This window comes from Pan paniscus, chromosome 7 (genome assembly GCF_029289425.2).
Source record: "Pan paniscus chromosome 7, NHGRI_mPanPan1-v2.0_pri, whole genome shotgun sequence".
NCBI lineage: Eukaryota > Metazoa > Chordata > Mammalia > Primates > Hominidae > Pan > Pan paniscus.
The window spans coordinates 49,358,367-49,386,294 of record NC_073256.2 but is presented as its reverse complement, the minus strand read 5'-3'; the positions used below and the strand labels follow the sequence as shown (position 1 = coordinate 49,386,294).

Sequence of the window (27,928 nt, the reverse complement as noted above, 5' to 3'; positions counted from 1 at the left end):
ATGACGGAAACCCGGAGGGAGGGGAGAGAAAGAGCGAGAGAAGGGGAAAGACAAGTTGGGAGAGGCCGGTAGGCGTGAGGCGGGCCTGAAGCGGTAGCGGGCGGCCTTCGTCCGGCGAGAGCTAGGCCGAGGACCCGCGCCGCGCTCCCCGGCACCTCACCGCGTCCTTCACCGACTCCCGCGGCGCGCGGCCGGGCGGGGAAGGGCGGGCGGGGGTCTCCTCCAGGCTGCGCGCTCGGAGCCGCCTGCTGGGCTTGGGCGGGGCGCGGAGCCCGCGGCCGCCCTACCCGGCTCAGTCCTCCCCTCGTGGGACCTGGCGACGGCGGCGGAGGGAGAGGGGAGCGGCGCCCGGGCCGGGGCCGGGGGCGGGTGGGGAGGGGGGAGGGCGGCGGCCGGGCTGGGGCTCGGGATCCGCATCGGGATCGGGCCGCCATGGACGACAAGGCGTTCACCAAGGAGCTGGACCAGTGGGTCGAGCAGCTGAACGAGTGTAAGCAGCTGAACGAGAACCAAGTGCGGACGCTGTGCGAGAAGGTGAGGGCGCCGCGGGGGCGAGTGCGGGAGCGCGGGGCTGGGACGGGCCGCTGCTTTCCTGCCCGCCCCGGTCCCGTCCGCCCCTGGCCCGGCGCGGCCCACCGGGGACCTGCGGGGCTGTGGGTCCGGCTCCGGCGTCCACCCAGGCGGCCGGCCCATCGGTTCAGGGCCCGGGGCGTTGGGCTGCCCTCGCCTGCCCCCTCCGCCTCCGCCTCACGCCCCCGGCCGGCTGCCCAGATCCCGGGCATGGGGGGCTCGGGTGCGGACGGGCGGGGAAACGTAGCCCCCTGAGCCAAGCCGGAGGTTGGTCGGGTCGCCTGCGCTCCACTGGGGAGTTCCTGCCACTCTAGCATTTCCCGAGTGGACTAGCGAGAGCGGCGTCCGAAAAGGACCATTTTCAGACCAGTTTCTGAAAATGCAACTAAAATTAACCAGAATGTCGTGCATATTAATGAACTTGTTAATAAATGCAGAATTTTTGTCAGGTGAACGGGGCACCTCAGAAATCACTAACTCAAGCCGGGCGTGGTGGCTCACGCCTGTGGCCACAGCTACTCGGGAGGCTGAAGCGGGAGGATTGCTTGAGCCCAGGAGTTAGAGACCAGCCTGGGCAACATAGTGAGGCCCCGTCTCCACACACAAAAAATTTTTTTTAATTAGCATGGTGTGACGGCGGGTGCCTGTAATCCCAGCTATTCGGGAGGCTGAGGCGGGAGGATCGCTTGAGCCCAGGAGGTGGAGGCTGGTTGCAGTGAGTCGAGATCGCGCCACTGCACTCCAGCCTGGGCGACAGCAAAAAAAAAAAAAAAAAAAAAAAATCACTTATTCTTGAATGTGCCAAGCGTTTGTTTGCGGAGAGGTAGGCGTGATGGCCAACTGTGATTTTTAAAATAGAGGTTGACTTTGGTGGAAACAGATGGTGACTGGTCTTTGTGTTGAGTGGCTCTTGGAAGTAAAGTGTTGATTTTCAGAAACGAGAGCCGATCTTAAGTTTGGGAACAGTGTTTGCTGGAAATGATAAGTGGGAGGTGTGTTTTCATGCACGATAGCACTTTGCAGAAAGTTATTTTTGTTTTTAATATATATAAAGTTTTTTTCCAAAGAATAATAAAACATGCGGGTGATCAATTCGTTCTTGTACATCGTGAGTGTGTGATCTTCACTTTGTAAATTCTGTATCCATTGTTTTCTTAACCCCTGAAATTATTTCGATCTCTCCATCTTTAAAGTCTAGAGTTGTCCACATTCATCCTTTACAAGGTGGACTAAATAATTTTCATGTATTTTTAGGTTAAAAATTCTCACTTGTGCATGAAGAAGTAACGATGTTATTTTAAAACGTAATCTATAAAATTTTCTTAACCGTAATGTTTAGAAGTCATGATGTGGCAGAAGTGCACTGGAGAAGGAAAGATTTTGTTAGTCTGATTTTAGGGTACTCTTAAGATCATGAAATTTACTTAGAAAAGGAGCACTAGTAGATGGTGTTAAGTTACAATAATATTTTTAACGGGTGTAATGTTGGCCGGGGCCTTTGTGTATTAAGTAACTATTTGTTAACACAGGAGGATTTATTTTTGTAAATAGAAGTGCCAAGCAAGTGGTATTTTTCTCTTTCTGAAACAAACTGCTTACTTGTGGCTTCAGTTGACATTCATTTTTATTGTGATAACCTGTAATTTCATGAGTCTTAAAATTTATGCCTTAAACATCTCTCTCCAGCTCTAATGCGAAGTGAAATGTACAGGTTTGAAATGAGCTGAGTCAGTTAACCTGACTATGAGCATCAGAATACAGACTTGAAGTTATGGGCAAAGTGTTAGTTGAATCAGTTTTTCCCATTGACTTTCTTTTTTTGTTTTATTTTTGTTTTGAGACAGAGGCTCAGTCTGTCGCCCAGACTGGAGCGCAGTGGTGCCGTCTCTGTTCACTGCAACCTCCACCTCCGGGGTTCGAGGGATCCTCCTGCCTCAGCCTCCCGAGTAACTGGGATTACAGGTGCATGCAGCCATGCACTGCTAATTTTTGTATTTCTAGTAGAGATGGGGTTTTGCCATGCTGGCCAGGCTGGTCTAGAACTCCTGGCCTGAAGTGATCCCTCAGCCTTCCAAAGTGCTGGGATTACAGGCGCGAGCCTCGTGCACAGCCCCTATTGACTTTCTAATAATTTTAAGATGAACTTCTAGAGAAGAATATTGTACCACTGCTGTACTTTGAAATAATCACACCGGAGTGTCAACGATCACTTGAGGAAGCTTTCTGTATTTGTCAAGAGAGATTATTTTTACTTCAGCTCCTAAATAAATCAGACTAACAGTTCCTAGGACTTCACAGGTATATTTAAGATTATCTCTTGTATCTTACTAGCCTTTTTTTGGGGGGGGACGCAGTCTTGGTGTGTCAGTCAGGCTGGAGTGCAGTGGGGCAATCACCGCTCACTGCAACCTCAACTTCTGGGGCATAAGGGACCCTCCCACTTCAGCCTCTCAAGTAGCTGGGACCACAGGCATGTGTCACCACACCGGGATAATTTTTTTATTTTTTTTATGGGGTCTCACCGTGTTGCCCAGGCTGGTCTCGAACTCTCAGGCTCAAGTGATCCTCCCGCCTTGGCCTCCCAAAGTGCAGGGATTGCGGGAGTGAGCCACCACTCCTAGCCCATTTTTTTTTTCTTTGAATATTTGTACTTACCCACAAAACATGAATTTGTTAGTGAAATTCATTCATCTTTGTTCTCTACCCCCATTGATGGAGTTGCCAATGGGTTGGAAAAGTGTGATAATACTCATTTCTCTCTACTCTTTTTGAGCCGTGCTTAGTTTTGCAGCCCTCTTCTGGCAGCTATGACCTAGCTTTGTGGTTTGTGTATGTATGAGTATATATACATATATATGTTTTCTGACCTTAGTTTCTAGTTCCGTTTTATATCCCTACCCCATCCTCCTTGTTGATACATAACAAGTGTAGCGTTCATCCTGTCTGAGTTCCAGTCCTGCTTCACAGCTTGCTAGCTGTCAGTCTTTCTGCACCTCTGATTCCTTATGACAGAGATAATATGTACCAATCCTCCCGGGTTGGTTGTGAGTGCTAAGATATATATTCATTGGCCGGGCACAGTGGCTCACGCCTGTAATCCCAGCATTTTGGGAGGCCGATGCAGGTAGATCACTTGAGGCCAGGAGTTCAAGACCAGCCTGGCCAACATGGCAAAACCCTGCCTCTACTAAAAAAAAAAAAAAAAAAATTAGCTGGGCATAGTGTTGCACTCCCAGCTACTTGGGAGGCTGAGACACAAGAATCCCTAGGAGGCAGAGGTTACAGTGAGCAGTGATCATACCGCTGCACTCCAGCCTGGGTGACAGTGCAGTTTTCTCAAAAAACAAAAAAAGGCCATGTAAGGTCCTAATGAGAAGTAAGCACTCAGTGAATGTTAACTAAAGGAAGGCTGAAAGTTTTAATCATAAGTGTCACCCATTTTCTTTTGTAAGAAATGCAAAATGAATAGATGTGCCAATATGCCTTTTCTTTGGTAAATGTACTTCAAAGGAGTTTTTTTTTTTTATATAGTGGCTATAGAACCCTGAAAAGTAGTGGTGCCTGTTACGTGAACCACACAGTACTGGAATTAATAGCAGTTGTGTGAAGTATCTTTACTCCTGACTTGGTCTACTTAATACTTGCCCTACCTTTCTAGGGCAAGAGTAGCAGGCATGTAGAAAGAAAATATGAGAAAAATAAAGAGTCAAACCTAATTATATAAACTATCTTTAATCCTTGTGATTCAATTTTTGGGTTTTTTAAAAATACCATTTTTTTATTCTATTGGAAATACTATTCTATAGGAAGTTACATCGTATGATGGTAGTTTTTCCTTAAATTTCTATTCTAATTCAGATTGCCTAAAAACTGAAGGAGTCGGCTGGGCATGGTGGCTCACCCCTGTAATCCTAGCACTTTGGGAGGTCGAGGTGGGCGGATTGTCTGAGCTCAGGAGTTCGAGACCAGCCTGGGCAACATGGTAAAACCCTATCTCTACTAAAATACAAAAAATTAGCCAGGCGTGGCGGTGTGTGCCTGTAGTCCCAGCTACTCGGGAGGCTGAGGCAGGAGAATTGCTTGAACCCAGGAGGTGGAAGTTGCAGTGAGCCGAGATCGCCACTGCATTCCAGTCTGGGCGACAGAGTGAGACTCCGTCTCCAAAAAAAGAAAGCTGAAGGAGTCCACTGAAATCAAGACCAGAGTAGTACTAGTAAAGGCCTATTTTGAGGTAGTTGCAAAAATAAAATCTATCCTAGTGCCAGTGGGTGAATGACTACAAAAAATAAAGAGTATGAATGGTATGGTGTGTCTGGCTTCCAAGGTTAATTTCTGCATAGTGAAAAATTGTTTGCATAAAATAGCAAGGCATGTCTTCTGAGAAGACTAGCTCTTAACACTAGCTTAAATTAGCAATCCAGCTTTTGAAGCTAATTGTGAATTTGACTCCTCTTGTGTGTGCAGAGAAATTGCTTCTGTGATTCATTCCTACATCAGCAGTATGCAGTTATTTTAGAAGATTGTGTGCCTAGAGAGCCAGGCTGGCACTGCTCAGGACACTCTGTGACTAGAACTATATTTAACTGTTGTCTCAGAGTAAAAATTTTAAGCTCTTTGACCTGTTAAATTTTATAACTGAAGAACCTTGGTGATGATTCTTTAGGTGGGGAGGGAAATTCAGCCAATGTGTGTGCTGGCAGATCTTTATTCTGATGATTATAAAGTACCTATTGAGAAAAATGTCGAGGCTTGTGTAGAAGTATAAATATGTAAATTTTATATTGAACTGATGGAAATGTTTCTAAGTCCTGGCGTTAGCCTTGAAATAAGCAGAAATAACTTTAGGATATGACTTCATTCCTAATGTGAAATAGTATGCTTGTTCCTGAATACCCAAAACCATCTTAATGAAGGTTAGATTCTGGTAAAAATGAGTGATTTTTGTGAATTGAGAAAATTTTTTTAGATTACTTTCTGTGATTGATTACAGCTTAAAAAATAAAAATAGTGGTCTTGACAGGCAAAATGCCTAACTGGTACTTCCATTTTTAATTTCCCTCGAACAAAAATTAGTGCCAGCTTTGGTGGTCCATTGATAAAATCTAAAATGCAGTGATAAAATAGCTCCTTTCTTACTATAATGAAGAATGGCATGATTACAGTGAAATAGAGGGTCAAGACCCAATTCTAGTGACTGAACAAATCATTGTTTTCCTTGCTAAGCCAGCCTCTTAGTGGACAGGTAAAGAAATTAAACCAAACTAGACTAGCATGAACTATTGCTAATGGCGGGAAAGTGGACTTTGTTACATTTCTCTACTTTATATATGACGTGTCAAATATATATGACTAGGTAAATATATTTAATACTTAATACTGCCCTTTAACAATAATATACCCTTGCCATAAGATATTTACCTAAGTAGACAAAGTGAAGATATTTGCAATGTAAAATTTCTTTTCATTGCCTGCTTTTATTGCCGTGTGTGCCTTTTATTCTTATTTGAAGATCTTGCAGAAATTTTTTCTTCACAGTCTTTTCTCTTCAGTACGAATGTTATAAAAGACTTGGTGAATGAAGCCCTTCCTTGGTAAAAGGAAACGAAAATGCCAGAAATTGAAGATGGAATTAATGCTTAATTTATTTTCCTAGATTGTTTTCTGAATGTAGTTTTTTCTAAGAAGAATGATATTAAAGTTACAGAAGTAATCTATATGAGAAATCTGAGTCTGTGTTAAATAGAAATTTTGTATTGTTTTGAACTGATTTCCTTCAAGTAAATGTAATGAAATGTAAACCTAATCCAGATTGTTTAAAGAAACTTGTATGAAGACATCTTTTCTTCCTTAATGACCAAATGTGATCTAATAGTTCCTGTATGTTACTTTTCAACTCTAAATTTCATTAATAATCATATTAACGGCCAGGCGTGGTGGTTCGCGCCTGTAATCCCAGCACTTTGGGAGGCCAAGGCAGGCGGATCATGAGGTCAGGAGATCCAGACCATCCTGGCTAACATGGTGAAACCCCGTCTCCACTAAAAATACAAAAAAAAAAAATCAGCCAGGCGTGGTGACAGGCGCCTGTAGGCCCAGCTACTCGGGAGGCTGAGGCAAGAGGATGGCGTGAACCCAGGAGGCAGAGCTTGCAGTGAGCCGAGATCGCGCCACTGCATTCCAGCCTGGGTGACAGAGGGAGACTCCATCTCAAAAAAAAAAAAAAAAAAAAAAAATCATATTAACCCTGGGAAGGAGTTCTGTGTATTACAGATTCCGTTTCCTTTCCGGAGAATGGGAGAGCTCAAGCACTCAAGCTTAGAACTGGTTTGCTGTTGTGTCCTTTGTAATTTAGAAATATTTATCATCATTCCTTGTAAACTGTTTTTTGACTGAGATACTTTTGTGATCAAATGAATTAAAAGACAATCCTGAGGTGCAACCTGAGATTCCTGACTTGCGTTATAATAGCATCATGTTACACCAAAAATGTGCAGGACTCCATTGGAGATCTATTAAGTGAATATTTTATACAAAGACAATCGTTTTTATGTTGAGACTGGGATACAGTGGTGAATTTAAGTGTTCTCACCTATTCAATCTTAGAAAAAAGCTTATTTGAATTAACTTTTTAGCATAATTGGATTTTTTTTAATATGCAGGATACAGTGTGTAGGCTGTAGTTTAATTTTGCTCAAAATCTCTTTTTTTTTTTGTTTTTTTGTGATGGAGTCTCTCTCTGTGTCATCCAGGCTGGAGTGCAGTGGTGCCATCTCGGTTCACTGCAAGCTCCGCCTACCCGGTTCATGCCATTCTCCTGCGCCAGCCTCCCAAGTAGCTGGGACTACAGGTGCCCGCCACCACTCCCGGCTAATTTTTTGTATTTTTAATAGAGATGGAGTTTCACCATGTGAGCCAGGATGGTCTCGGATCTCCTGACCTTGTGACCTGCCTGCCTCAGCCTCCCAAAGTGCTGGGATTGCAGGCGTGAGCCACCATGCCCAGCTCAAAATCCCATCTTATAGAGAGGGAAATAATTTTCATCTTCGTTTAAAAGAGTTCCGCATGATATTTATGTCCTGGATGATGAGAGCTCAGAATTGGTTCAGTGTATTCTCGACTTGGCTTGAGTAGCAAAAGAGGCGCTTGTTCCTGTGGGCAGTGAAGAAGAAAGGAGAGGATTGGTTGACAGAATGCTGCCACTGTGTAGTTATCCCGTACATTCAACAGATTTTAGTTGAACCACTATGTACCAGACTGTTCAAAGTGCTAGAGATTCAGCTGTGAAGAGGGGACACGATTAATGAACACCAGGCATTGATTCTTGCTGGCAAGAAAAAGCAGAAGATGGGGACAGTGATGGGCTTGAATTCAAGAGACTTTTTTTTAATAGGGTGGTCATAGAAAACCTTCCAAATTCTTTATAATGTGGTTTACTTTTGTAATTAAAAAGGATTTTGCGAGAGTTAGAAGGCACAGTCCCTAACACTGTTCTCACCTCTGACACCATCTTCAAAAGTTTAGTCATGATGTACCTTCAGAACAGCAGACAAAAAATAAAGTTTAGTGAACTATAAATTACAGGGAACACTGCCCAGGACTGCCTCAGTTTTGGCACCAATTACTAGTTCAGTGGGTTCCGAAAACCACTCTTAGGTTCAGTGATTCACAGGAATGACTCACAGAACTCACTTTAAGCTGTTACACTGATGATTATGGTTTATTACAGGGAATGAATACAATTTAAAGTAAGCCAAGGGAAAAGACTCATAAGGGCAGAGTACAAGAGGGGCTGACATCTGTAGTGTCCAGTCCTCCAGAGACCAAACTGATAATGGGATCATCCAAAGTCCGCATCGTGAGTCACATTGTTAATGGTCCGCAGGTCAGAGCCCCCAGGCAGAGATCTCTTTACCAAGCAGGAAATTCCAGGGGCAAAGGCCAGACCTCTCCTCGGGTGAGGTTAATTCTTCACTATACAGATTTTTATTCCATAGCAAATTCTGAGGGACGAGAACCTTAATAAATGGCAATACCAAAATACATGAAGAAAACAAGGCTAGATTTATCAGAATTGTGGAGTGTGTGCAATGTGAGGGATTTTTCCAGTTGAGTTGGCATATTCTTTTTTTGTTTTAAGTTTGTATTTTGTCAGCTGGGCACAGTGGCTTATGCCTGTAATCTCAGCACTTTAGGAGGCGGAGGCGGGCGGATCACGAGGTCAGGGGTTTGAGACCAGTCTGGCCAACGTGGTGAAACCCCATCTCTACTAAAAATACAGAAATTAGCCGGGTGTGGTGGCACGCGCCTGTAATCCCAGCTACTCAGGAGGCTAAGGCAGGAGAATCACTTGAATCCAGGAGGCGGAGGTTGCAGTGAGCCGAGATGGAGATCGCACCACTGCACTCCAGCCTGGACGACAGAGCAGGACTCCGTCTCAAAAAAAAAAAAAAATTGTATTTTGTCTTTTCTTGGTTGTATAAATTCTTTGAAATTAAAAGTTAGCCATTTAAAAATGTTTAAGGTGTTATTTTCTACTTTGTGATATGTGTGTATAATTTTTACTGTGCAAGTTTTAGCATTTTTGTATAGTCTGATTGTCCATCTTTTCCATAAACTTTAAGCGCACATGAGAATCACTTGGGAAAGAAATAGGAAATTCATGTTCCTTGACTCCATTCCAGAGACTGATTGACTATGTCTTGGGCAGGTCCAGGAAGCTGCTTTTTTTTTTTTTTTAAAGGCAGGATCTTACTGTCGCCTAGGCTGGAGTACAGTAACATGATCATAGCTCACTGCAGCCTTGTACTCCTGGACTCAAGCCATCTTCATGCCTCAGTCTCCTGAGTAGCTGAGACTACAGGAATACACAACCACACCTGGCTTTTTTTACTCATTTGTTTGTAGAGACAGGGTCTCCTCATGTTGTCCAAGGTGATCTTGAACTCCTGGACTCAAGTGATCCTTCTGCCTCGGCCTCCAAAAGTGCTGGGATTACAGGTGTGAGCCACTGCCCCTGGCCTCCTTTGTGCTTTCAGTGTCATGAAATACCTGTATTTGTCAAGAAGATTAAGACCATGTCTTAAAAAAAAAACAAAAGCTAGTAAGATACAAGAGATAATCTTAAATATACCTATAAAGTCCTAGGAACTGTTCGTCTGATTTATTTAGGAGCTGAAGTAAAAGTGATCTTTCCTGACAAATACAGAAAGAGATTTTTGCTAGCATCACTTCTTCCAAAACAATTTTCCTCATTTATGCAATAAGTTTGGATTTTCACTTCTTTATGTCACTAAGTTTCTGCATGTTGCTAAGTTCCTGGCTGCATATTTGGAGTCTCTCCAACAGCAGCATTGTCAGCATTCCCACAGTCGGTTCTTCCGTGTACTTTTGATTTGAATTTCATTTCCAGGGTTATGTCTTGTGTGTTTGGCTTCTCTCTTTTAGCATAATATTTCCAAGATTCCTCCATATTGTAGCATGTATCTGGACTTCGTTCCTTTTTATGGCTGAATAAAATTCCATTGTGTGGATATTTTATAATTACTGCCATCTGGAATTTGTTTTGAAGTTTAAGAAGCCAGGTTTTTTCTGTTTGAAAAAGTAATACAGAATTTGTTTTTTAAAATTTCGAGCATTGGCCAGTCACGGTGGCTCAGACCTGCAATCTCAGCACTTTAGGAGGCTGAGTGGGAGGACTGCTTGAGCCCAGGAGTTTGAGGCTGCAGTGAGCTACGTTCACACCACTGCACTCCAGCCTGGGCAACAGAGCGAGACCCTGTCTCAAAGAAAATTTGTGCAAGCACCTCAGAAAGGTAGCAAGGAAAGCAAATGCACTCTACCCACCATTCCTGTCCCCTGCCCTCCTACCTCCCAGACAACCATTATGTTTCTGTGTATAATCTCCTCAGCCATGTTCTTCATATGCAAAAAATATGTGGTGTGCAGAATGTTTGTGGTGTATTGGGAGCTGTTTTGTGGAATAAACTTGGCTTCTGGTAAAATTATTGTTTAATTTGTGATCTCAGGAAAAGAAACTGAAGGGTATAAAGGCCTTAAGATTACACAATTAGATTAAAACTGAAGAGAACCCATGTTTTCTGGAAGACTTCATTGCATATAATCTCATTCTAATTAATTACAGGCAAGAAGAAGAAAGTATGGGCTACATTGTCCATAACTCTTGGGAATCCTACCAGGCTATAAGCAGAAAAGGCATTTGTAGAAGAATACATGGTAGCCTAGAATCAAAAGAAAAGCTGGAGAACCAAGCATGAGCATTTTGCAGAAATTAAGGGAGGTTAGAGGTGCAGTCAGAATCATACCTTAGAAATGATTTAGAACACTGGAGAGAACACTTCTGTTGGAATAGAACTTGCCATTGTCCCTGCTCTTTAGAGTTGCTTCAAATTAAGAGTCTGGGCTGGGTGCATCTAGTTGGCATAAAGTAGTCTGGGGCTAGAGTAACTTTGTGATTCCTACAGTGTGTGTACAAACTATTGTGTGTTTTGAAAATTGCTACAGTTTGAGTATCCCTCAACTAGTGTTAAAGTCTGTTGACAAAAATGCAGAGTAGCAGGAAATACAGTGAAACTCAAAATCCATGTTTTAAATACTCTTCAGATTATCAGATCACTGAAGAGGCAGAGAACTGTCTGTCCCTAAAATTGTGCTCTCTCCCCCACCAGTCTAAGCTGTCATCTGCTTTTACTTTAAGCTTCATCCTGTTTGACTTTTTTTTTTTTTTTTTTTCTGTGACTGAGTTTTGCTCTGTCGCCCAGGCTGGAGTGCAGTGGCACGATCTTGGCTCACTGCAAGCTCCGCCTCCCAGGTTCATGTCATATTCTCCTGCCTCAGCCTCCTGAGTAGCTGGGGCTATAGGCGCCCGCCACCATGCCGGGCTAATTTTTTGTATTTTTAGTAGAGATGAGGTTTCACTGTGTTAGCCAGGATGGTCTCAATCTCCTGACCTCGTGATCCACCTGCCTCAGCCTCCCAAAGTGCTGGGATTACAGGCATGAGCCACCGTGCCCGGCCCTGTTTGACTTTCACTGTGCTGTGTTGTTGCCTTTTTTTTCTTTTGTCTCACTCTCACCCAGGGTTAACTGCAAAGTGGTGCGACCATGGCTCACTGCAGCCTTGAACTCCCCAGCTCAAGCTGTCTTCCCACCCCACCCCACCCTCCTAAGTAGCTGGGACTATAGGCACACACCACCATGCCCAGCTATTTTTTAAATTTTTTATAGAGACCAGAGGTCTCACTATGTTGCCCAGCCTGGTCTCAAACTCCTGGATTCGAGCTATCCTCCCCCCTCGGCCTCCCAAAGTGCTGGAATTACAGGCATGAGCCACCGCGCCAGGCTGCCCTGTGTTTTAGCTATGCTAGCCATCCGGTTGTTTCTTCCTCTCGGTTTGCATTCTGTATTAGTCCCAGTTCTCATCTCTTAGCTTTCGTGGTTTTCTGTTTCTAATTTGTCATGGACCTGGAAACTCGGTAAATAGCTTGTTGGAATTTTGTAGATAACAGTAGGCCCAGAATAAGGCCTGAGAGTCTCTTCTGGTGGGTTAGATACATTTTTTATGATGTCTGTTTTGTTACTTCAGAGGCTTTTAAATTTTTCTTCCTGATTCTGGGATCTTTTGCTATTAGGCAGAGAGGCCAGATCGATGAGCCATTAGTGAACTTCGATTTAGTCAGAACATTTCATTTGCCAGTGTTTAAGCATAAATTCTGTACTTCAGGGCCACCTAATGGTATTTTCTAACTTAATTCTATAAATATAGAATAATTGGAATAAAGAAATTCAAGGTTGGCCTATGAATTGGTGTAAGAATGTTTGTTCACACAAGAATTTGCATAATTTGTGACTTTTTTCTTTCATTGACCTTTTTAAGCTTGTGAATAATAAGATTATTCTTTTTAAAACACAGACCTTCTGCCTTGAAGATTTGCCTATTCTGGACATTTCATGTAAATGGAATTGTACATTATGTGATCATTTGTGACTGACTTCTTGCACTTACCATAATGTCTTCAAAGTTGTAGCATGTATCAGTACTTCATTTCTTCATAGCTGAGTGACTATTCCATTGTATGAATATGTTATGTCCATTCATCGGTTGATCAATATCTGGTGGTTTCTACTTTTTGGCTGTTATTAATAATGCTGCCATGAACATGTATAAACTGGATTTCATTTCTCTTGAGTATATACCTAGGAGTGGAACTGCTGGATTACATGGTAATTTTAGGTTTAACTTTGGAGGAACTGCCAGACAGTTTTCCACAGCAGCTGCACCATTTTGCATTTCCACCAGCAGTGTATGAGGGTTCCAGTTTATCCACATGTTTGCAACACTTATTAACTGTCTTTTTTATTATAGCCTTTCTAGTGAAGTGTTATCTCGTGGTTTGGTTTTCACATACGCTTTTATAAGGCACTTTTCAAGTGTTTTTTTCCCCAAATTTTCTTTTAATAGATAAGAAATGATAGTTTTAACTTCGTAATTGTTGATTTCACTTTTCTAACAGGCAAAGGAAATTTTAACAAAAGAATCAAATGTGCAAGAGGTTCGTTGCCCTGTTACTGTCTGTGGAGATGTGCATGGTCAATTTCATGATCTTATGGAACTCTTTAGAATTGGTGGAAAATCACCGGATACAAACTACTTATTCATGGGTGACTATGTAGACAGAGGATATTATTCAGTGGAGACTGTGACTCTTCTTGTAGCATTAAAGGTATGATTATTGAAATTCAATTTTTTTTTCAAGATTTAAACCAGGCAAAAGGCAAGAATGACAGTATTGCATATCATCTGTTTTATGGTCTGTTCAGTTTATAGCCCCTTAAAATAATAATTGGTTTTACATCTTTTTAAAGGAGAGGTGAAAAGGATAACTTCTGTGTATTCCCGATAAATGTATCATTCTCTCGAGTAGTCCATAGCTGAAGTCTTGGAATCATATTTGACTTTATCACTTATCCGTTATATTGAGTCAATAGACAAGTCTTTTTAAATCCTTGCTTTGAAAAGTCTGTTGTTCCTGTCTCTTTCTATTTTCACACAGTTTATCACTTCACAATTCGATTGTTACAATAGCTTAGTAACTAATATTTCTGCCTCCAAGATCTGATCCCCCCCAAATCCACCTGGCATACGCTGGCCGATGAAATCTCTTATTTAACCCTTTTATATTGTTACTTCCTGTTGATTGCCTGTTGCCTATAGAATCAAATTCAAACTCCTTGCCTGGCCTTCTATCGTCTAGTCTGAATTTTTGCCTGCCAGCGGTTGGTAGCATAAACTCTGGCTCAAATCAAAGTTTCTTCTTATTCAGTGCTCTGGACTCTGTTTATTTCCATAGTCGATTTCCCCCACGAGGTTATCCTGTCCCTGATTTCTTACCTTTCTGCCAAGACTCAGCTCAGGTCTCACTTCTTCCATGTAACCTTCAACCATTTTAGCCTTATTCCTTCTGCTCTAAATTACTATGAGGAAACTTATTCTCCCAGCCCTTATTTATGCTGCAAAAGTGGCTTATTGCCTTCTATTACTTATTTTACATATCTCCTTAGTGAGGTTAGTCCCTCAACAGCAGAAGCCATATATTACATGGTCATGGGTCACTTAACTGCAGGCATACATTCTGAGAAATGTACCATTAGGTGATTTTGTCATCTTTGGAACTTACACAAACCTAGGTGGTATAGCCTACTGCACACGAAGGCTGTAATGGTATAGTCTCTTGCTCCAGCCAACATCGTACATGTAATCTGTTAACAAAAACGCTGCCCAGCACATGACTGTACTTGTGTAGATCTGGCATCTGGCTTTATAGCACCAAACTTACGTTAGACACATAACGGATGCTTAGTAAAATATGTATGAATTGAAGTACATACTTGCAGATTTTAGCTTAATTTGCAGAATCCAGTGCTTTTTCGTATTTCTTATCAGACACATTCCTAACTAAATAGTCGCTTATGTTTTTTAATAGAAAGGAAACTATTAATACATTTGAAATCTTGCCCAGTTTTGTCAAGGGCCTGTTTTTGTGTTATTATTGGCAAATCCAATCTTCCTGTGGGAAATAAAAATTGAAAAGGGAAGAAGTTAATCTGTAGAGTTTGTCTCAGCTTCAAACCTGTGATTTTCGCTACTCATTCAGCAGTAAGAAGTCATAGTGTTCTAGAAAGATTTAGGAAAGTAGTAATAATTTGATGATGAAGATAATAGAAGCAAAGTATCAGATACAAGTTTATTATAGTAATATAAGTATTAGTTAAAGGTTCTGATGAGGGTTGTCGAAACCTGATGAAAAAGGATGATCATAATAAACACGTCAAATGTTAACCAGTAAGACCTGGTTATGAATAAGCAAGTTTTTTATTTTGAAACTGAAATTAACATTTAATATACTGGTGGCCAAAAACGCCGTGTTTAAAAATGGGTCAGAGACTGATGTACTTCACATGACACTAGTAAAAATGTGATTTTACTATGGGTTTTACTCCTTTTCTTCCAGGTGCGTTATCCAGAACGCATTACAATATTGAGAGGAAATCACGAAAGCCGACAAATTACCCAAGTATATGGCTTTTATGATGAATGTCTGCGAAAGTATGGGAATGCCAACGTTTGGAAATATTTTACAGATCTCTTTGATTATCTTCCACTTACAGCTTTAGTAGATGGACAGGTATGTATATGTGTGCTTACATCTTGGGAGGAGGTAAATGGAGGCAGAGATTGACTATTGGTAAGCTAGGGTCTAGATTCATATGACCTGTGTTTCTGCATCTCCTCGGCCTTTTCCTCCTCCTTCCCTTATACTTAAAATTTCAAAGCAGGGAAGTGGATAAGTTTCACATACATTTGGACCAGCAAATTTTCCTGTTGTTCTCAGATATGTATGTAAATCTTTTAACCAAAGAATATGCTGTGCTTTTTAAGATATCGATAAACATTATAAATAAATGTTTAAGACACTGATGTATAGTACTAGCAAAGCAAGATGTTATTTAAAACTATCTCTGCATATACACGCAGTGTCTGCTGGTTACCATGAATAACTTCTCATTTCTATTTTCATGGTAATTGCAAATGTTATATTGTGTATTACACCTTCCCTGAGAAGTGAACGCTTGGCTGGGCACAGTGGCTAGTACTTTGGGAGGCCAAGGCAAGAGGACCGCTTGAGTTCAGGGGTTCAAGACCAGCCTGGGCAATGTAGTAAGACCCTATCTCTACAAAAAAAAAAATTTAAAAATTAGCTAGGCATAGTGGCGCGTGCTTGTGGTCTAGCTACTCAGGAAGCTAGAGGTGAGAGGATCTCTTCAGCCCAGGAAGTTAAGGCTGCAGTGAGCCGTGATCCAGCCTGGGCTCCAGCCTGGGCAACAGCAAAACCCCATCTCAAAGAACAAAAAAAGAAAATAGAAGCAGCTGTAACAAGTAATGCAGACATGTCATGAAACATTCAAAAGTATAAGAAGAAATTATGCAAATTTCCTATTTCAATTTCTAGAGATAATCACTGTAAGCATGAACTGATTTAAATTTAAATATAAAACAAAAGCCGGGCAAGGTGGCTCCTACCTGTAATCCCAGCACTTTAGGAGGCCAAGGTGGGTGGATCACCTGAGGTAGGGAGTTCGAGACCAGCCTGGCCAACATGGTGAAACCCCTTCTCTACTAAAAATACAAAAATTAGCCAGGGATGGCATTGCATGCCTGTAGTCCCAGTCCCAGCTACTTGAGAGGCTGAGGCAGGAGAATCACTTGAACCTGCAAGAGACAGAGGTTGCAGTGAGCCAAGATCGTATCACGGCACTCCAGCTTGGGTGACAAAGTGAGACTCCATCTCAAAAAATAAAATAAAAAAATATAAAACATATAATAAAACTCCATAATTCTTAAATTATGAAAGCCCAGAGTTGTCAAGAATGTAATAAATTCTCTCTTAGACTGCTCGTGGGAATATAATTTGGTTATAACTTTCCCTGTGTAATCCTGACAGTCTTTTTTCTCAGCCATGATTTTGGACACTGCCGTGATTAATTTGAAAGGACGATACTTTGCCTGGACTTGTTAAAAGAAAATGTGAATTTAAAAGATGTTAAATTTTAATTAAGGTTGTTTTTAATTGTTTTGAAGCAACATAGTCTTCATTAATAATAAAATTGCTGGACAGAATGATTTTTAAAAGACAGCCTATCAGTTTTAATGAAGTATCTAGTTTTTAAAATGGGTGCGTTAGTAGAGCTTTTATATATTTTTCCCTTCCTCCTTCCTTCCTTTCTTTCTGAAAAGTTACTAGAAAAGAAATAATAGTGAACAAAACTGATCTAGAAGAAAAGATGGAAGGCATATAAAACACTAGGAATGAAATAAGGCATAATTATAACTATGCAGGAGCTCGTGTATCACAAGAGCAGGTGCAGCTTTAGTGTACTAAATTTGAAAAGCTGAATGAAGCTTACTGTAGTAAAATACCAGTTATTAAAATTGGCTTGCAGAAATTCGTCCAATATAAGTAAACTACCAATAGCAACCAGGTGTAAATAGTTTTATAGGCTAATTCTACCAAACCTTTAAGGAACATATAATTTCTGTGTTCTAGAACTTGGGAAAAGATGGAGAGTTCAAAACTCACACCGTATGCCTAGTATAACCTCAATGCCAAACCAGACGTGGCACGCACAGAAAAATAAAATCAGACCAAAGTCATTTGGCAAAAAAATTCCTAGATTTATGATTCAAAACTCAGTTATTTTATAAAATAATAATATTAAGTGGATAAAGAAACGCCGGTTGTACTATCAGCTAAACATTAGAAACCTTCTCATCAGGCCGGGTGAGGTGGCTCATGCCTGTAATCCCAGCACTTTGGGAGGCCAAGGCGGGCGGATCACCTGAGGTTGGGAGTTCAAGACCAGCCTGGCCAACATGGAGAAACCCTGTCTCTACTAAAAATACAAAATTAGCCAGGCATGGTGGCACATGTCTGTAAACCCAGCTACTCAGGAGGCTCAGGCAGGAGAATTGCTTGAACCCGGAAGGCGGAGGTTGCGGTGAGCCGAGATCACGCCATTGCACTGGGCAACAAGAGCGAAACTCCGTCTCAAAAAAAAAAAAAAAAAATCAAAATCAGAAAGAAAATGCTTGTTAAAACTACGTTATTCTCTCTGATTCAGAATACCTAGAGCATGGACTTGAAACTAGGTAGTTTACAAAAAACAAAACAGAAAACATTTGTATTATTCCATTTTATTTTAGAAGTCCTGGCCAATGCACTAAGCAATAAAAAGAATTAAAACGTATAAACATTGAGAAGAAAAAACAAAAATATTTTTGCAAATGACTTGATTATGTACTTAGAAAATATGAAGGAACTGAAAATTTATTGTAGCCAGTAACAGGAATCAGAGTGTTTGCTGTAAGAGAAACAAAAAATTGTATATATCAGCAATAACCAACAGAAGCTGTAATGACAGCTGGGTACAGTGGCATGCACCTGTAATCCTAGCTTCTCAGGAGGCTGAGGCAGGAGGATTGCTTGGGCCCAGGAGTTCATGGCTGCATTGCGCAGTGATCATGGCTGTGAATAGCTACTGCTCTCCATCCTCAGCAGCACAGCAAGACTCCATCTCTACAGAAAGAAAAGAAAGGAGGGAAGGGGGGAGGGAGAAAAAAAAGAAAGAAAGAAATTTAATGGTAGGTACCAAGGATGGGGATACCATTGACCAGAGAAAAGGAAGGGAGGGAGGGAGGGAAAAAAAAAAAAAAGAAATTTAATGGTGGGTCCCCAAGGATGGGGATACCATTGACCAGAGAAGGGGTAAAGAAGAAAAAATGATGGACAAAATATGTTTAAATGTTGGCACTATTTGGACTGACACTTTTAACCATTATTTACTCTTTGTTAACTGTTTGGAGTTAGTAAAACAAATACATTATCTTTTGTTAATTCATACATAGATATTCTGCCTCCATGGTGGCCTCTCTCCATCCATAGACACACTGGATCATATAAGAGCCCTGGATCGTTTACAGGAAGTTCCACATGAGGTAAACTTAATTTAAAAAAGAAGAAGAAAGGAAAAGAAAATATAACCACATTTTGAGGATGATAAAGTATGACTGATAATAATTTGTAACATGTACTTATTTTTCTTGGCCAGGGCCCAATGTGTGATCTGTTATGGTCAGATCCAGATGATCGTGGTGGATGGGGTATTTCACCACGTGGTGCTGGCTACACATTTGGACAAGACATTTCTGAAACCTTTAACCATGCCAATGGTCTCACACTGGTTTCTCGTGCCCACCAGCTTGTAATGGAGGTATGTACTTTCCTGACAGAATGATCTTTATTTCAGATTAGTATATACTTCTGTAATAAGGCATTATGACTTAACTAAGAAACATTCCTCACCATTTATTACCTAGGTGAAAAGAGGAAAAACTTGCTGGTTTTAGCAAGTAGGGAAAGCACTAGTAGACCAGAGCAGAATTATAACTCATTTTTGAAATTGAGACTTAGAAAAAAGTTACAAAAATAGTACCCCAAAATTCCCTGTATGCTTCATTCAGATTCCTGACTGTAAATATTTTACTATATTTGCTTTATCATTTTGTGTCTCTCTTACTCTTCACCCCTCACACTTTCTTCTGAACCATTTGAATATCTGTTGCAGACAGATACTCCTTTACTACCAACTTTCTATGTGTATTTTGTAAAATTAAGGACACACTGTCACATAACCACCGTATAGTTATCACATTTGGGAAATTTGTGTTCATATAGTACTGTTATTTAATAAGAACACTTTATTCAAATTTTGCTAATTGTCTCACTAATGTCTTTTATAGCAAAATTTAATTTTTTGTGCATACTGTTATGTGCATAGTCGAATCCAAAGATTAGGTTGTATTCATTCTACTTTGATGTGGAAATCCTCCGATTTTCATTGTTTTCCACATTCTTGACATTTTGGAAGAGTAGGAGCATTTTATCTTACAGAAATATCCCTCAGTTGGGGTTTGACTGATGTTTTCCTTGCAGTTAGGGATTCAATGTATGCATTTTTGGCAGTCATGCCATAGAAAGATGGTGTGTCCTCCTCCATGCATTGTATCAAGTGGTCCTAAAATCTGCTTGTCTCAATGCTGGTGGTGGCAACTTTAATTGCTTAGTTGAGATGATGTCTGCCAGATTTCTCCACTATAATATTAACTGTTATACAACTACTAAGGGAATATAAACAACATAATCCCTGCAGACCAGTAGGGAGTGGCTTCAAGATGTTAGAGAAAACTTCGCCAGCCCAGTAGAAACAAGGGAGCATGATAAAAAAACACAAATTTACATAGTAAAAATAAATTTAATTATATCAGTGATTATAAGAAAGAGACTAAAATTTTAGCCTGAAAGAGACTCTTAGATTGGATAATCAAAATTTAGCTGTTATTTGGGATGTACCTAAAACATAAATGATTGGCTGGACAAAGTGGCTCATGCCTATAATCCCAGCACTTTGGGAGGCCGAGGTGGGAGGATCTCTTGAGTCTTGGAGTTTCAGACCAGCCTAGGCAACATAGTGAGACCTCATCTCTATATTAAAAAAAAAAAAAAAAAAAGTCAAAAAGTTAGCTGGGCATGGTGGCATATGTCTATTGTCCCAGCTACTCAGGAGGCTGAGGTGAGAGGGTCACTTGAGGCCAGGAGGTTGAGGCTGCAGTGAGCTATGATCATACCGCTGCACTCCAGCTTGGGCAAAAGGGTGAGACCTTGTCTCAAAAAAACGAGGAAAAAAAAAAAGACACCACAAACTAGAGGTAAGAGTTGGAAAATGGTATATTGGTATATCAAGTAGTTAATCAAAATATCAAAAATATAGCTAATAAGCTGGCACGGTGGCTTGTGCCTGTATTCCCAGCACTTTGGGAGGCTGAGGCAAGCGGATTGCTGGAGCTCAGGAGTTCGAGACCAGCCTGGGCAACATGGTGAGATCCTGTCTCTACTAAAATACAAAAAATTAACCTGTTGTGGTGGCACGCACCTGTAGTCCCAACTACTCGGGGCTGAGGCAGGAGAATTGCTTGAACCCAGGAGTTGGAGGTTGCAGTGAGTCTAGATCGCACCACTGCACTCCAGCCTGGGCAACACAGGATGTGTGTGTGTGTATATACACACATACATACACTAATGTATGTATATATATGTATACATATATACACGTATATATGTATACATATATACACATATATGTATATATACACACGTGTATATATGTATACATATATACACACGTGTATGTATACATATATACACACGTGTATGTATACATATATACACACGTGTATGTATACATATATACACACGTATGTATATATACATACATACACGTATATATACATATATGCACACACACATACATGTATATACGTGTATGTGTATATATACATGTATATACACATGTATACATACACGTGTATATATACATATATACACACATGTATACATACACGTGTATATATACATATATACACACATGTATACATACACGTGTATATATACATATATACACACATGTATACATATATACACGTATATATACATATATACATATGTATATACACATACATTAATTAGCATGTATATATGTATGCACTATATATAATACTATAGCTAATAATATGAATGAGATAGGCTCTAATAAAAGGTATTATTAGAAATAAAGAGATTATTGATGAAAACTGGCCCAGTTCTCTAGGAAGAAAGTATTCTAAATTTGTATTTACCTAGTAATAGCTTCAAAATATATAAAGAAAAAATTGGCATAATTCATGAGGGAAAATTGAGAAATTAATTATGATTGTGGGAGAAATTCAGTACACATCCTTGCCAAGATTTCAAGCATAGATACGGCAAAACAACAATTAGCGAGCTGCATTTAACAGAATCCTAGGCCCACGAATTGCACAGTATTCTTTACAGGTACACAAACTATTAAAGATGGAGACCTTATATAGTAATATAGACGACTACATTTCCACAGAGAGTACCTGTAGTTTTTGAGTTTAGTTTTTTTTAAATGTGTCTGTGTCAAAATCATAATATTATAATGAAATAATGAATTTGTTTTTATCCTGCAGGGATATAATTGGTGTCATGATCGGAATGTGGTTACCATTTTCAGTGCACCCAATTACTGTTATCGTTGTGGGAACCAGGCTGCTATCATGGAATTAGATGACACTTTAAAATATTCTTTGTGAGTAACTGCAAATTTTAATTGTATATACTTTCAGAAGGAAAATTTTAAATGTTAAAAATAGAAGATTTCTGTTTCTGAAATTGGATGAGGAGTATAGCAAAGCCCCTCCCCAGCAAAAACAACCATTAGCTGGAGAACATTATTTTTAAAAAATAATTTTTCAAAGCTTTTGGAAATTGTCCTAAGGGCATACAGCAGGTGGAGAAACAGTTAATTCAAGAAAACCTACTAAATCTCAGTAATAATAGCCGTAGTCTGTGGCATTTGAGCTATGACTTGCCCCCTCCAACTCCTCCCAGATCCCTCTCACAGAAACGACTACAGGCACTCTACGCTGGGTTGGTATAGTCAGGAGACTAAGGGATTCCCCCTCTTCATCAGCTCCCAGGGCTGGGGCTGTGGGTTCACTCCCAGAGATCAGATGCCAGCATATCTCACCTCTCCTAGTCTGGAGTTACAAAAGCTCTACTCCTGGTAGACACAGTCAAGCAGGCTGAGGCCCCCTTCCCTGCCCCAGCTCCTGGGGCAGAAGCTCTGCTCCAGGCATGCATGGCAGATGAGAATGCTGGGTTTCCCAATGCTGTTACCCCAGCACCTGCTTATAAACCAGGTGGTATCACTGAGCCTGCACTGGCACAGAAGTTCTGCTCAGGAGGAAAGGCAGGTCACAGAAGTTCCTCAGCCCTGCCTCAGAGGACTTATCTTACTTAGGTGATGGAGAATTCCAAATCTGAGTGCTTTGTGGAAAGCAGTAGATGTCATGGTGGAGACCAATTAAGAGGGCTGTAATAGCTCCCATGATACTAGGAGCAACATACAAAAGAGCAGAGCAACATGTTGTTCAACAAATAGCACCAGGGAAAAAGCCAAGAAGAGCCCTTCTGGGATCACAGTCAGCCCTGGGGGACAAGAAGGCTGTGCACATGCACTAGCCATACCCACTCAGGAGCAGTCAAGAGTAGGATGTGGGGTATTCATATAATATTTTCAAGCCACACATAGATTGTACTGAGTTGAATAATGTCCCCCCAAAAAATTCATGTCCACCCAGAACCTCAAAATGTGATGTTATTTGGAAATAGGATCTTTGCAGATATAATTATTAAAGATGAGATTGTACTGGATTAGGGTGGGCCTAAATCCAATTCGAATGGGATTTTAGTAAGAGGAAAAGAAACACACACAGGGGAGAATGCTGTGTGAAGCCAGAGATTCAAGTGATGCATCTACCAGCCAAGGATTGCCAGAGCCATCAGAAGCTAGGGAGAGGCTAGGAAGGATTTTTCCTAGAGCCTTCAGAGAGAGCGTGGTCCTCCCAGCATCTTGCTTTCAGACTTGTAGCCTCCAGAACTCTGAGAGGATAAATCCCTGTTGTATAAGCTATACAGTTCGGTAATTTGTTACGGCAGCCCCAGGAAATGGATAAGTAGATTGATCAACAAATGGTGTAACCGTCACTAGTACGTGAGGCTTAAACACAACCTCTCATCATTGACTGAACGACATTCAGTTACTCTGATCCAGGAGCACCTCCTAGGTAGTCAGGCTTTAAAATAAAATCACACTCATCCCTGACAGTCTGGCAGAATATGTGCGTGCCCAAGGTTATACCCTCTCTGGACTGAGTGCAGTATGAAGATCCAACTATTAGACCCTGGCTGAATGGGAAGCCAAAATATAAACTCCTTCAGCTTTGATAGCAATCTGCAAGTCACATAACATTTCCGGTGGCCATTAGGGTGAGCTTTAAGATCTAACTGGCCAAGGGGGCTTAAGTACAATCTTTGATCAGTAAGTGGCTTATGCCTACCCAGAGACAGCCCCTCAGTAGCCAGGCTGTGAAAGATTAAAAGAAGTAAAAACGGTCAGGCACGGTGGCTCATGCCTGTAATCCCAGCACTTTGGGAGGCCGAGGTGGGCGGATCACCTGAGGTCGGGAGTTCAAGACCAGCCTGACCAACATGGAGAAACCCAGTCTCTATTAAAAATACAAAATTAGTTGGGCGTGGTGGCGCATGCCTGTAATCCCAGCTACTCGGGAGGCTGAGGCAGGAGAATCGCTTGAACCTGGGAGGCGGCGGCGATCACGCCATTGCAGTCCAGCCTGGGCAACAAAAGCGAAACTCAAAAAAAAAAAAGGTAAAAACATCCGAGCAGGGCCACAGGGGCTGCACACTATGGGGGAAGTAGACTTTACAGTTAGTTCAGCTAAGTCACTAAACAAAAATAATAAACCACTAAAAAGACAAGATCAGTCCCCAAGGACATGAATTCCAGAGCTACTGCAATATGTTATCTATAATGTCCAATTTTTCAACCACAGATTATAAGACATGGAAAGAACAAGGAAGTGTGACCTCTACACAGGAAAAAACTAAGCAACAGAAACTGTTTCTCTTGGATAGAACAACTAGGCAGGAGATGAAGGCAGGAGAAGACTTGAGCAACACTGTAAACTGACTGTATACCTCATGTCTGTAAAACAACACCCAACAACAGCAGAATACTTTCCTCTCAAGTAAACATGAAACATAGTCATATGCTAGACTGTAAAACATGCCTCAGGCAATTTAAGAAGATTAGATTCTTACAAAGTATATTCTCCAAACACAAGGAAATGAAATTAGAAATCATTAACATGGCTGGATGCTGTGGCTCACACAAGTAATCCCAACACTTTGGGAAGCCAAAGTAGGAGGATCACTTGAGGCCAGCCTGGGCAACGTAGGGAGACCCCGTCTCTACAAAAAAATTTAAAAATTAGCCAGGTATGGTGCCAAGCACCTGTAGTCTCAGCTGTATGGGAGGCTGAGATGGAGGATCACTTGAGCCCAGTTGATCAAGGCTGCAATGAGCTATGATCACAGCACTACACTACAGCCTGGGCAACAGAGCAAAGACCCTGTCTCAGAAAGAAAAAAACAAAAAAAAAACAAGAAGATTTGAAATCAGTAACCTATCTTTATACTTGAGGACCTAGAAAAAGCAGAGTAAACTAAACCTGATGTAAGCTTATGAAACGAGGTTTAGAGTAGAAATAAACAAACAGTAGAAAATCATTAGAGAAAAATCAACAAAACCCAAAGTTGATGCTTTGAAAAGCCTTAACTAGACTGGCCAAGAAAAAAAGGAGTAAAGACTCACATTACCAGATCACTAGAGACCTTACTGAAATAAAAAGGATTATAAGGGAATACAATAAATAACTATATGCCAGCAAATTCAGTAACTTTGATAAAACGTACTAATTCCTAAAAAGAAACTACTGAAACTGACTCAAGAAATATGAAATCTGAATGACCTTTCAAATGTGAAAATATTGAGCCAGCATGGTGGCTCACACCTATAAATCCCAGCTTTGGGAGGCCAAGCTGAGAGGATTGCTTGAGACTAGGAGTTTGAGACCAGCCTGGACAACATAGCAGGACCTTGTCCCTATTTAATTTAAAAGAATATAAATAAATGAGTGAAAAAGTTAAAACTCCCCACAAATAAAAGGCCAAGCCCAATTGGCTTCATTGATGACGTCCACCAAATGTTTAAAGAAAGGAATTGGCCAGGTGCGGTGGCTCTAACCAGTAATCCTAGCACTTTGGGAAGCCAAGGCAGGCTGATTGAGCCCAGGATTCAAGATCAGCCTGGGTAACATGGTAAAACCCTGTATCTACAAAGAATACAAAAATTAACCTGGTGTGGTGGCTCAGCCTATAGTCTCAGCTACTCAGGAAGCTGAAGTGGGAGGATCACCTGAGCCCAGGGAGGTTGAGGCTGCAGTGAGCCATGATCACACCACTGCACTCCAGCTTGGGCAACAGAGTGAGACCCTGTCTCAAAAATAAAAACGAGTTAATGCCAATCCTTCACAAACACTTCCAAAAAACAGAAGAGGAGGACTACTCCATTCATTCTGTCACACCTGCACTATTATCCTTGATACCAAAAGTAGACAAAGGCAAAAACAAACCAGCATTTGTTACGAATACAGATATAAAATTTTTCAACATACGTGCCAGCAACCTGGATCTAGCAATATGTAAAAAGATTATACACCATGAGCAAGTGGGATTTATCCCAGGAATGCTAGGTTGGTTCAAAACATGAAAATCAATATAATAAACCATATTAATATTAAGGGATTAAAAAACACATGATCATCTCAATAGAGGCACAAAAATAATTGGAAAAATCCACTAGCCAGAAACACTCAAGAAAATAGTGATATTAGGCCTGGCAGGTGGCTCACGCCTGTAATCCCAGCACTTTGGGAGGCCGAAGCGGGTGGATCATGAGGTCAGGAGATGAGACCATCCTGGCTAACACGGTGAAACCCTGTCTCTACTAAAAAAAAAAGAAGAAAATTAGCCAGGCATGGTAGTGGGTTCCTGTAGTCCCAGCTACTCAGGAGGCTGAGGCAGGAGAATGGTATGAACCCAGGAGGCGGAGCTTGCAATAAGCCGAGATCGTGCCAGTGCACTCCAGCCTGGGCGACAGAGCAAGACTCTGCCTCAAAAAAAAAAAAAAAAAAGTGATATTATTATTAAATAAACAGTTATTGTTTAATTATTTAAACTTGATATTATTTAATCTTTATTTAAGCTTTTAAATAATAATAATATTTAGAAATTGTTATGCCAGGCACCAAACCAGACATTCTGTCTTCTTAAATTTTCACCATAGCCCTATGAAGCAGTTAGTTGGAATGGGAGCATCTGCAGTGATTTGCCCATGGCCATTCCAGCCTTAAGTGATGTAGTCATGGTGGGAAAGCAGGACTGCTGTTTCTACTACAGTGTCTTGTTCTTTATTCATTTGTTTTCTTTGCAAAGTCAGATCCTTTATTTGCTTCCTTTTTTGCCATTTACAGCCTTCAATTTGACCCAGCGCCTCGTCGTGGTGAGCCTCATGTTACACGGCGCACCCCAGACTACTTCCTATAAATTTCTCCTGGGAAACCTGCCTTTGTATGTGGAAGTATACCTGGCTTTTTAAAATATATGTATTTAAAAACAAAAAGCAACAGTAATCTATGTGTTTCTGTAACAAATTGGGATCTGTCTTGGCATTAAACCACATCATGGACCAAATGTGCCATACTAATGATGAGCATTTAGCACAATTTGAGACTGAAATTTAGTACACTATGTTCTAGATAGGTCAGTCTAACAGTTTGCCTGCTGTATTTATAGTAACCATTTTCCTCTGGACTGTTCAAGCAAAAAAGGTAACTAACTGCTTCATCTCCTTTTGCGCTTATTTGGAAATTTTAGTTATAGTGTTTAACTGGCATGGATTAATAGAGTTGGAGTTTTATTTTTAAGAAAAATTCACAAGCTAACTTCCACTAATCCATTATCCTTTATTTTATTGAAATGTATAATTAACTTAACTGAAGAAAAGGTTCTTCTTGGGAGTATATTGTCATAACATTTAAAGAGATTTCCCTTCATTTAAACTAAATTACTGTTTTATGTTGATCTGCATATTTCTGTATATTTGTCATGACAGTGCTTGCATCCTATTTGGTGTACTCAGCAAATAAACTTTTCATTTTAAACAAAAACATTCATTTATTGTGTTGTGCATTAAATGAAAACTTTATTTTTTCTAGACCAGGTCTTGCTCTGTCATCTAGGCTGGAGTGCAGTGGCACAGTCATAGCTCACTTCAACCTTGAACTCCTGAGCCCAAGCCATTCTCCTCCCTCAGCCTCCTGAGTAGCTGGGACTACAGTCAACATACCACCACACCCAGCTAATTTGTAAAATATTTTGTAGAGACGGGATCTTGTTATGTTGCCCAGGCTGGTCTTGAACTCCTGGCCTCAAGTGGCCCTGCCAAATTCTTGAGATTACAGACATGTGCCATCACACCTGGCCTGCTATCTTGAAACGACAAAATCTTTCAAAGCAGGGCAGTGGGACATGGCTATAGTCCCAGCTACTCAGGAGGCTGAGGTGGAGGATGGCTTGAACCCAAGAGCTTGAGGGCAGCCTGGGCAACATAGCAAGATGTCATCTCTAAAAAATAAAAAATAGGCTGGGCATGGTGGCTCATGCCTGTAATCCCATTGCTTTGGG

General features: G+C 40.9%; 1 protein-coding gene across 1 annotated transcript; it reads left to right on the top strand.

Annotated features, from left to right (window-relative positions):
• On the top strand, positions 1-27,411 carry PPP2CB (protein phosphatase 2 catalytic subunit beta). Its single transcript, XM_034965922.4, has 7 exons — positions 1-534; positions 13,100-13,309; positions 15,098-15,271; positions 18,550-18,639; positions 18,753-18,914; positions 21,730-21,848; positions 26,716-27,411. Exons 1-7 carry the CDS (start codon positions 433-435, stop codon positions 26,786-26,788), a joined length of 930 nt encoding a protein of 309 aa, XP_034821813.1. The 5' UTR covers positions 1-432; the 3' UTR covers positions 26,789-27,411.
• Positions 27,412-27,928: the final 517 nt, after the last annotated feature.